At 40.3% G+C, this 12,398-nt stretch overlaps 1 protein-coding gene across 1 annotated transcript in view; it reads left to right on the forward strand.

Moving 5' to 3' along the window:
* Window positions 1–1,207: 1,207 nt before the first annotated feature.
* The window catches only part of HCST (hematopoietic cell signal transducer), a 43,849-nt gene continuing 32,658 nt past the window's right edge, over window positions 1,208–12,398 (forward strand). Inside the window, exon 1 of the mRNA XM_073657560.1 lies at window positions 1,208–1,410. Coding sequence (XP_073513661.1) covers window positions 1,356–1,410 — 55 coding nt within the window. The 5' untranslated portion in view covers window positions 1,208–1,355. The remainder of the gene's footprint in view (window positions 1,411–12,398) is intronic.

Consider the following 12,398-nt stretch of genomic DNA (forward strand, 5'->3'; position numbering starts at 1 on the left):
TGGAGAAGCTAATGTAGGAGGTGGTGAGATAATGTAGGAAGAGTTTCTCAGTTTCTTCCATCTTCAGATCTTTCTGACTCCTGTGACCATGATGTCTCCATGTCGTCCGTTCATTTTCTAACATGCATTATCAATGTCGGTTTTCCTACACACTGATTGGCCCACCTGTACTTTGTCCGGTTGGGCAGATGACCAGTACAGGCTTGGATTCTAGGAAATCTGGGTGGTATTTATCGGACCTCCATTGCAGCTATATCTTTTCGGGAGTCTTGAATGATGATGGTTCCACATGGGGCAGAGCTTCATATACGTCTTCCATTAGCTATACCAGTCAGGACTTTGGGAAAGTTGAGTGACTCGAAGTCGCATATTTGCTGTCAAACTATTATTTTCTGTGAAATGCCTTTTAGTAGAATTTTCTGCACATAACTTTCTGTCTTGAAAGGTTTTTTTTGCGGCGTGCGAACCACTTCCTGTGTCCAGTTGACAAGTTTTTTTATGAATTCTCAGGTCAGTATCATGTGACAAGTCCATCATCTGTGTGAACAGGACTAGATCGCATAGACCTTGCAAAAAAAATTAAGTATACAAGAAATTTTAGGAACTAATCAAAGAATATAAAAGTTCCTATAAGTTATAAAAGTTCCTATAAGTTATAAAAGTTCCTATAAGTTATAAAAGTTTGTAGAAGTTATAAAAGTTTCTATCAGTTTATAAAGAGATCTAAATTGCTTGTAAATGTCACACTTTTCCTAAAAGTTTGTTAACTATGATGATTGGGCGCCCACCAGCCGCATGCGTGGATGAAAAATAGACTTTCATACAATACTTATTCTGATCCAATAAGAGACGGCAAAAAGATGTGAGTTCTAATCTTGACGCCCAGGAGCTGAAAAATAATCAGCAGAATTTTGAATGCAGCTCTGGGTGTGACTGGAGTATAAATCACAATGTAACAAGATGAGTTACTCAACATTCTATTTAGATTTAAAGGGGAAGTACACTTACAATGAAGTGTGCAGCTGCTCTTTGTAATGACTCTAGGAAAGAATGTCTAATTGGTAGCCCCCCAATTACCTACATAGACCCCAATAGGGGACATCCACATAGTAATGATGAATTACAGACATCTAATAAAGCTAATAAGAAGCGTGCGGCTCTCTGACTCTCGAGGTGGAGGAAGTTCACACATTTTGGGCTGTGACAATACGTCTTCCTACTCGGTTCCCCCTCTTAGGTTTTTGAGGGGAGGACATTAGCGAGCAGTGTGACATCCTGTCTTATGAGTAGAACATAGAAGAAAATACGGGTGGGGGGCAGCGAGCAGAGCGGAGAGAACCATAGACAGGAAGACAATGATGGGGATCCGCCAGCTCGTCTTCTGCTCGTTCCTCGTCTGGCTTCCCAGGGGTAAGGGCACCGATATCCTAATTTCATTATATTGGGGTCTTGTCGTAGCTACAAACTGGACGTCGCATTTCAGAGTCTGGGGTTTAACTCTTTCTTTTCCATATTATCTATAATGTATAGAGTCATCTTGTAGCATCGTGGGGTCATTTTATATACTGTATTATCTGATGGTGCCTCCAGCTCAGAATGACCCCACTCTGCTGCGCTGGGGCCATTATATGATTCCTCCTGTCCTATTATAACGCGATCATAAGATTATAGGAAAGATAATATTTATAGCAACCCTAAAGCTACAAGTTATATAATCCACTAGATACATTCAGCTACATGGTTGAGATAGGTTCTTTACGTTTCATTCCCTGCAGTCCTATGTAACCTCACAGATAACACAGTGATAACTCTCTGAGTACAGATAATGTAGTAGATCTCACCTGCAGTCCTATGTAACACCAGAGATAACACAGTGATAACTCTCCGAGTACAGATAATGTAGTGGATGTCACCTGCAGTCCTATGTAACACCACAGATAACACAGAGATGACTCTCTGAGTACAGATAATGTAGTAGATCTCACCTGCAGTCCTATGTAACACCACAGATAACACAGTGATAACTCTCTGAGTACAGATAATGTAGTAGATGTCACCTGCAGTCCCATGTAACACCACAGATAACACAGTGATGACTCTCGGAGTACAGATAATGTAGTAGATGTCACCTGCAGTCCTATGTAACACCACAGATAACACAGTGATAACTCTCCGAGTACAGATAATGTAGTAGATGTCACCTGCAGTCCTATGTAACACCACAGATAACACAGTGATAACTTTCCGAGTACAGATAATGTAGTAGATGTCACCTGCAGTCCTATGTAACACCACAGATAACACAGTGATAACTCTCTGAGTACAGATAATGTAGTAGATGTCACCTGCAGTCCCATGTAACACCACAGATAACACAGTGATAACTCTCTGAGTACAGATAATGTAGTAGATGTCACCTGCAGTCCTATGTAATACCACAGATAACACAGTGATAACTCTCTGAGTACAGATAATGAAGTAGATGTCACCTGCAGTCCTATGTAACACCACAGATAACACAGTGATAACTCTCTGAGTACAGATAATGTAGTAGATGTCACCTGCAGTCCTATGTAACACCACAGATAACACAGTGATAACTCTCTGAGTACAGATAATGAAGTAGATCTCACCTGCAGTCCTATGTAACACCACAGATAACACAGTGATAACTCTCCGAGTACAGATAATGTAGTAGATGTCACCTGCAGTCCTATGTAACACCACAGATAACACAGTGATAACTCTCCGAGTACAGATAATGTAGTGGATGTCACCTGCAGTCCTATGTAACACCACAGATAACACAGAGATGACTCTCTGAGTACAGATAATGTAGTAGATCTCACCTGCAGTCCTATGTAACACCACAGATAACACAGTGATAACTCTCTGAGTACAGATAATGTAGTAGATGTCACCTGCAGTCCCATGTAACACCACAGATAACACAGTGATGACTCTCGGAGTACAGATAATGTAGTAGATGTCACCTGCAGTCCTATGTAACACCACAGATAACACAGTGATAACTCTCCGAGTACAGATAATGTAGTAGATGTCACCTGCAGTCCTATGTAACACCACAGATAACACAGTGATAACTCTCCGAGTACAGATAATGTAGTAGATGTCACCTGCAGTCCTATGTAACACCACAGATAACACAGTGATAACTCTCTGAGTACAGATAATGTAGTAGATGTCACCTGCAGTCCCATGTAACACCACAGATAACACAGTGATAACTCTCTGAGTACAGATAATGTAGTAGATGTCACCTGCAGTCCTATGTAATACCACAGATAACACAGTGATAACTCTCTGAGTACAGATAATGAAGTAGATGTCACCTGCAGTCCTATGTAACACCACAGATAACACAGTGATACCTCTCTGAGTACAGATAATGTAGTAGATGTCACCTGCAGTCCTATGTAATACCACAGATAACACAGTGATAACTCTCTGAGTACAGATAATGAAGTAGATGTCACCTGCAGTCCTATGTAACACCACAGATAACACAGTGATAACTCTCTGAGTACAGATAATGTAGTAGATGTCACCTGCAGTCCTATGTAACACCACAGATAACACAGTGATAACTCTCTGAGTACAGATAATGAAGTAGATCTCACCTGCAGTCCTATGTAACACCACAGATAACACAGTGATAACTCTCCGAGTACAGATAATGTAGTAGATGTCACCTGCAGTCCTATGTAACACCACAGATAACACAGTGATAACTCTCCGAGTACAGATAATGTAGTAGATGTCACCTGCAGTCCTATGTAACACCACAGATAACACAGTGATAACTCTCCGAGTACAGATAATGTAGTAGATGTCACCTGCAGTCCTATGTAACACCACAGATAACACAGTGATAACTCTCTGAGTACAGATAATGTAGTAGATGTCACCTGCAGTCCCATGTAACACCACAGATAACACAGTGATAACTCTCTGAGTACAGATAATGTAGTAGATGTCACCTGCAGTCCTATGTAATACCACAGATAACACAGTGATAACTCTCTGAGTACAGATAATGAAGTAGATGTCACCTGCAGTCCTATGTAACACCACAGATAACACAGTGATAACTCTCTGAGTACAGATAATGTAGTAGATGTCACCTGCAGTCCTATGTAACACCACAGATAACACAGTGATAACTCTCTGAGTACAGATAATGAAGTAGATGTCACCCGCAGTCCTATGTAAGACCACAGATAACACAGTGATAACTCTCTGAGTACAGATAAAGTAGTAGATGTCACCTGCAGTCCTATGTAACACCACAGATAACACAGTGATAACTCTCTGAGTACAGATAATTTAGTAGATGTCACCTGCAGTCCTATGTAACACCACAGATATCACAGTGATAACTCTCTGAGTACAGATAATGTAGTACATGTCACCTGCAGTTCCATGTAACACCACAGATAACACAGTGATAACTCTCTGAGTACAGATAATGTAGTAGATGTCACCTGCAGTCCTATGTAACACCACAGATAACACAGTGATAACTCTCTGAGTACAGATAATGTAGTAGATGTCACCTGCAGTCCTATGTAACACTACAGATAATACAGTGATAACTCTCTGAGTACAGATAATGTAGTACATGTCACCTGCAGTCCTATGTAACAGCACAGATAACACAGTGATAACTCTCTGAGTACAGATAATGTAGTAGATGTCACCTGCAGTCCTATGTAACCCCACAGATAACACAGTGATAACTCTCTGAGTACAGATAATGTAGTAGATGTCACCTGCAGTCCTATGTAACACCACAGATAACACAGTGATAACTCTCTGAGCACAGATAATGTAGTAGATGTCACCTGCAGTCCTATGTAACACCACAGATAACACAGTGATAACTCTCTGAGTACAGATAATGAAGTAGATGTCACCTGCAGTCCTATGTAACACCACAGATAACACAGTGATAACTCTCTGAGTACAGATAATGTAGTAGATGTCACCTGCAGTCCTATGTAACACCACAGATAACACAGTGATAACTCTCTGAGTACAGATAATGAAGTAGATCTCACCTGCAGTCCTATGTAACACCACAGATAACACAGTGATAACTCTCCGAGTACAGATAATGTAGTAGATGTCACCTGCAGTCCAATGTAACACCACAGATAACACAGTGATAACTCTCCGAGTACAGATAATGTAGTAGATGTCACCTGCAGTCCTATGTAACACCACAGATAACACAGTGATAACTCTCCGAGTACAGATAATGTAGTAGATGTCACCTGCAGTCCTATGTAACACCACAGATAACACAGTGATAACTCTCTGAGTACAGATAATGTAGTAGATGTCACCTGCAGTCCCATGTAACACCACAGATAACACAGTGATAACTCTCTGAGTACAGATAATGTAGTAGATGTCACCTGCAGTCCTATGTAATACCACAGATAACACAGTGATAACTCTCTGAGTACAGATAATGAAGTAGATGTCACCTGCAGTCCTATGTAACACCACAGATAACACAGTGATAACTCTCTGAGTACAGATAATGTAGTAGATGTCACCTGCAGTCCTATGTAACACCACAGATAACACAGTGATAACTCTCTGAGTACAGATAATGAAGTAGATGTCACCCGCAGTCCTATGTAAGACCACAGATAACACAGTGATAACTCTCTGAGTACAGATAAAGTAGTAGATGTCACCTGCAGTCCTATGTAACACCACAGATAACACAGTGATAACTCTCTGAGTACAGATAATTTAGTAGATGTCACCTGCAGTCCTATGTAACACCACAGATATCACAGTGATAACTCTCTGAGTACAGATAATGTAGTACATGTCACCTGCAGTTCCATGTAACACCACAGATAACACAGTGATAACTCTCTGAGTACAGATAATGTAGTAGATGTCACCTGCAGTTCCATGTAACACCACAGATAACACAGTGATAACTCTCTGAGTACAGATAATGTAGTAGATGTCACCTGCAGTCCTATGTAACACCACAGATAACACAGTGATAACTCTCTGAGTACAGATAATGTAGTAGATGTCACCTGCAGTCCTATGTAACACTACAGATAATACAGTGATAACTCTCTGAGTACAGATAATGTAGTACATGTCACCTGCAGTCCTATGTAACAGCACAGATAACACAGTGATAACTCTCTGAGTACAGATAATGTAGTAGATGTCATCTGCAGTCCTATGTAACCCCACAGATAACACAGTGATAACTCTCTGAGTACAGATAATGTAGTAGATGTCACCTGCAGTCCTATGTAACACCACAGATAACACAGTGATAACTCTCTGAGTACAGATAATGTAGTAGATGCCACCTGCAGTCCTATGTAACACCACAGATAACACAGTGATAACTCTCTGAGCACAGATAATGTAGTAGATGTCACCTGCAGTCCTATGTAACACCACAGATAACACAGTGACGACTCCCTGAGTACAGATAATGTAGTAGATGCCATCTGCAGTCCTATGTAACCCCACAGATAACACAGTGATAACTCTCGAAGTACAGATAATGTAGTAGATGTCACCTGCAGTCCTATGTAATATCACAGATAGCACACTGATAACTCTCTGAGTACAGATAATGTAGTAGATGTCACCTGCAGTCCTATGTAACACCACAGATAACACAGTGATAACTCTCTGAGTACAGATAATGTGGCAGATGTCACCTGCAGTCCTACGTAACACCACAGATAACACAGTGATAACTCTCTGAGTGCAGATAATGTAGTAGATGTCACCTGCAGTCCTATGTAACACCACAGATAACACAGTGATGACTCTCTATGCACAGATAATGTAGTAGATGTCACCTGCAGTCCTATGTAACACCACAGATAACACCGTGATATCTCTCTGAGTACAGATAATGTAGTAGATGTCACCAGCAGTCCTATGTAACAGCACAGATAACACAGTGATAACTCTCTGAGAACAAATAATGTAGTAGATGTCACCTGCAGTCCTATGTAACACCACAGATAACACAGTGATAACTCTCTGAGCACAGATAATGTAGTAGATGTCACATGCAGTCCTTTGTAACAGCACAGATAACACAGTGATAACTCTCTGAGTACAGATAATGTAGTAGATGTCACCTGCAGTCCTATGTAACAACACAGATAACACAGTGATAACTCTCTGAGTACAGATAATGTAGTAGATGTCACCTGCAGTCCTATGTAACACCACAGATAACACAGTGATAACTTTCTGAGTACAGATAATGTAGTATATGTCACATGCAGTCCTATGTAACACCACAGATAACACAGTGATAACTCTCTGAGTACAGATAATGTTGTATATGTCACCTGCAGTCCTATGTAACAACACAGATAGCACAGTGATAACTCTCTGAGTGCAGATAATGTAGTAGATGTCACCTGCAGTCCTATGTAACACCACAGATAACACAGTGATGACTCTCTATGCACAGATAATGTAGTAGATGTCACCTGCAGTCCTATGTAACACCACAGATAACACCGTGATATCTCTCTGAGTACAGATAATGTAGTAGATGTCACCAGCAGTCCTATGTAACAGCACAGATAACACAGTGATAACTCTCTGAGAACAAATAATGTAGTAGATGTCACCTGCAGTCCTATGTAACACCACAGATAACACAGTGATAACTCTCTGAGCACAGATAATGTAGTAGATGTCACATGCAGTCCTTTGTAACAGCACAGATAACACAGTGATAACTCTCTGAGTACAGATAATGTAGTAGATGTCACCTGCAGTCCTATGTAACAACACAGATAACACAGTGATAACTCTCTGAGTACAGATAATGTAGTAGATGTCACCTGCAGTCCTATGTAACACCACAGATAACACAGTGATAACTCTCTGAGTACAGATAATGTAGTATATGTCACATGCAGTCCTATGTAACACCACAGATAACACAGTGATAACTCTCCGAGTACAGATAATGTTGTATATGTCACCCGCAGTCCTATGTAACAACACAGATAGCACAGTGATAACTCTCTGAGTACAGATAATGTAGTAGATGTCACCTGCAGTCCTATGTAACACCACAGATAACACAGTGATAACTCTCTGAGTACAGATAATGTAGTAGATGTCACCTGCAGTCCTATGTAACACCACAGATAACACAGTGATAACTCTCTGAGTACAGATAATGTAGCAGATGTCACCTGCAGTCCTATGTAACACCACAAATAACACAGTGATAACTCTCTGAGTACAGATAATGTAGTAGATGTCACCTGCAGTCCTATGTAACACCACAGATAACACAGTGATAACTCTCTGAGTACAGATAATGTAGTAGATGTCACCTGCAGTCCTATGTAACACCACAGATAACACAGTGATAACTCTCTGAGTACAGATAATTTAGTAGATGTCACCTGCAGTCCTATGTAACACCACAAATAACACAGTGATAACTCTCTGAGTACAGATAATGTAGTAGATGTCACCTGCAGTCCTATGTAACACCACAGATAACACAGTGATAACTCTCTGAGTACAGATAATGTAGTAGATGTCACCTGCAGTCCTATGTAACACCACAGATAACACAGTGATAACTCTCTGAGTACAGATAATGTAGTAGATGTCACCTGCAGTCCTATGTAACACCAGAGATAACACAGTGATAACTCTCTGATTACAGATAATGTAGTAGATGTCACATGCAGTCCTATGTAACACCACAGATAACACAGTGATAACTCTCTGAGTACAGATAATGTAGTAGATGTCACATGCAGTCCTATGTAACACCACAGATAACACAGTGATAACTCTGAGTACAGATAATGTAGTAGATGTCACCTGCAGTCCTATGTAACACCACAGATAACACAGTGATAACTCTCTGAGTACAGATAATGTTGTAGATGTCACCTGCAGTCCTATGTAACACCACAGATAACACAGTGATAACTCTCTGAGTACAGATAATGTAGTAGATGTCACCTGCAGTCCTATATAACACCAGAGATAACACAGTGATAACTCTCTGAGTACAGATAATGTATTAGATGTCACCTGCAGTCCTATGTAACACCACAGATAACAAAGTGATAAATCTCTGAGTACAGATAATGTAGTAGATGTCACCTGCAGTCCTATGTAACACCACAGATAACACAGTGATAACTCTCTGAGTACAGATAATGTAGTAGATGTCACCTGCAGTCCTATGTAACACCACAGATAACACAGTGATAACTCTCTGAGTACAGATAATGTAGTAGATGTCACATGCAGTCCTATGTAATACCACAGATAACACAGTGATAACTCTCTGAGTACAGATAATGTTGTAGATGTCACCTGCAGTCCTATGTAACACCACAGATAACACAGTGATAACTCTCTGAGTACAGATAATGTTGAAGATGTCACCTGCAGTCCTATGTAACACCACAGATAACACAGTGATAACTCTCTGAGTACAGATAATGTAGTAGATGTCACCTGCAGTCCTATGTAACACCACAGATAACACAGTGATAACTCTCTGAGTACAGATAATGTAGTAGATGTCACCTGCAGTCCTATGTAACACCACAGATAACACAGTGATAACTCTCTGAGTACAGATAATGTAGTAGATGTCACCTGCAGTCCTATGTAACACCAGAGATAATACAGTGATAACTCTCTGAGTACAGATAATGTAGTAGATGTCACATGCAGTCCTATGTAACACCAGAGATAACACAGTGATAACTCTCTGAGTACAGATAATGTAGTAGATGTCACATGCAGTCCTATGTAACACCACAGATAACACAGTGATAACTCTCTGAGTACAGATAATGTAGTGGATGTCACCTGCAGTCCTATGTAACACCACAGATAACACAGTGATGATATCTGAGTACAGATAATGTAGTAGATGTCACCTGCAGTCCTATGTTACACCACAGATAACACAGTGATAACTCTCTGAGTACAGATAATGTAGTAGATGTCACCTGCAGTCCTATGTAACACCACAGATAACACAGTGATAACTCTCCGAGTACAGATAATGTAGTAGATGTCACCTGCAGTCCTATGTAACACCACAGATAACACAGTGATAACTCTCTGAGTACAGATAATGTAGTAGATGTCACCTGCAGTCCTATGTAACACCACAGATAACACAGTGATAACTCTCTGAATACAGATAATGTAGTAGATGTCACCTGCAGTCCTATGTAACACCTCAGATAACACAGTGATAACTCTCTGAATACAGATAATGTAGTAGATGTAACCTGCAGTCCTATGTAACACCTCAGATAACACAGTGATAACTCTCTGATTACAGATAATGTAGTAGATGTCATCTGTAGTCCTATGTAACACCACAGATAACACAGTGATAACTCTCGGAGTACAGATAATGTAGTAGATGTCACCTGCAGTCCTATGTAACACCACAGATAACACAGTGATAACTCTCTGAGTACAGATAATGTAGTAGATGTCACCTGCAGTCCTATGTAACACCACAGATAACACAGTGATAAATCTCTGAGTACAGATAATGTAGTAGATGTCACCTGCAGTCCTATGTAACACCACAGATAACACAGTGATAACTCTCTGAGTACAGATAATGTAGTAGATGTCACCTGCAGTCCTATGTAACACCACAGATAACACAGTGATAACTCTCTGAGTACAGATAATGTAGTAGATGTCACCTGCAGTCCTATGTAACACCACAGATAACACAGTAATAACTCTCTGAGTACAGATAATGTAGTAGATGTCACCTGCAGTCCTATGTAACACCACAGATAACACAGTGATAAATCTCTGAGTACAGATAATGTAGTAGATGTCACCTGCAGTCCTATGTAACACCACAGATAACACAGTGATAACTCTCTGAGTACAGATAATGTAGTAGATGTCACCTGCAGTCCTATGTAACACCACAGATAACACAGTGATAACTCTCTGAGTACAGATAATGTGGTAGATGTCACCTGCAGTCCTATGTAACACCACAGATAACACAGTAATAACTCTCTGAGTACAGATAATGTAGTAGATGTCACCTGCAGTCCTATGTAACACCAGAGATAACACAGTGATAACTCTCTGAGTGCAGATAATGTAGTAGATGTCACCTGCAGTCCTATGTAACACCACATATAACACAGTGATAACTCTCTGAGTACAGATAATGTAGTAGATGTCACATGCAGTCCTATGTAACACCACAGATAACACAGTGATAACTCTCTGAGTACAGATAATGTTGTAGATGTCACCTGCAGTCCTATGTAACACCAGAGATAACACAGTGATAACTCTCTGAGTACAGATAATGTAGTAGATGTCACATGCAGTCCTATGTAACACCACAGATAACACAGTGATAACTCTCTGAGTACAGATAATGTAGTGGATGTCACCTGCAGTCCTATGTAACACCACAGATAACACAGTGATGATATCTGAGTACAGATAATGTAGTAGATGTCACCTGCAGTCCTATGTTACACCACAGATAACACAGTGATAACTCTCTGAGTACAGATAATGTAGTAGATGTCACATGCAGTCCTATGTAACACCACAGATAACACAGTGATAACTCTCTGAGTACAGATAATGTTGTAGATGTCACCTGCAGTCCTATGTAACACCAGAGATAACACAGTGATAACTCTCTGAGTGCAGATAATGTAGTAGATGTCACCTGCAGTCCTATGTAACACCACATATAACACAGTGATAACTCTCTGAGTACAGATAATGTAGTAGATGTCACATGCAGTCCTATGTAACACCACAGATAACACAGTGATAACTCTCTGAGTACAGATAATGTTGTAGATGTCACCTGCAGTCCTATGTAACACCAGAGATAACACAGTGATAACTCTCTGAGTACAGATAATGTAGTAGATGTCACATGCAGTCCTATGTAACACCACAGATAACACAGTGATAACTCTCTGAGTACAGATAATGTAGTGGATGTCACCTGCAGTCCTATGTAACACCACAGATAACACAGTGATGATATCTGAGTACAGATAATGTAGTAGATGTCACCTGCAGTCCTATGTTACACCACAGATAACACAGTGATAACTCTCTGAGTACAGATAATGTAGTAGATGTCACCTGCAGTCCTATGTAACACCACAGATAACACAGTGATAACTCTCCGAGTACAGATAATGTAGTAGATGTCACCTGCAGTCCTATGTAACACCACAGATAACACAGTGATAACTCTCTGAGTACAGATAATGTAGTAGATGTCACCTGCAGTCCTATGTAACACCACAGATAACACAGTGATAACTCTCTGAATA

The sequence above is a fragment of the Phyllobates terribilis genome, unplaced genomic scaffold, assembly GCF_046119375.1.
Source record: "Phyllobates terribilis strain yellow unplaced genomic scaffold, ASM4611937v1 Scaffold_12__6_contigs__length_324123572, whole genome shotgun sequence".
Taxonomy (NCBI): Eukaryota; Metazoa; Chordata; class Amphibia; order Anura; family Dendrobatidae; genus Phyllobates; species Phyllobates terribilis.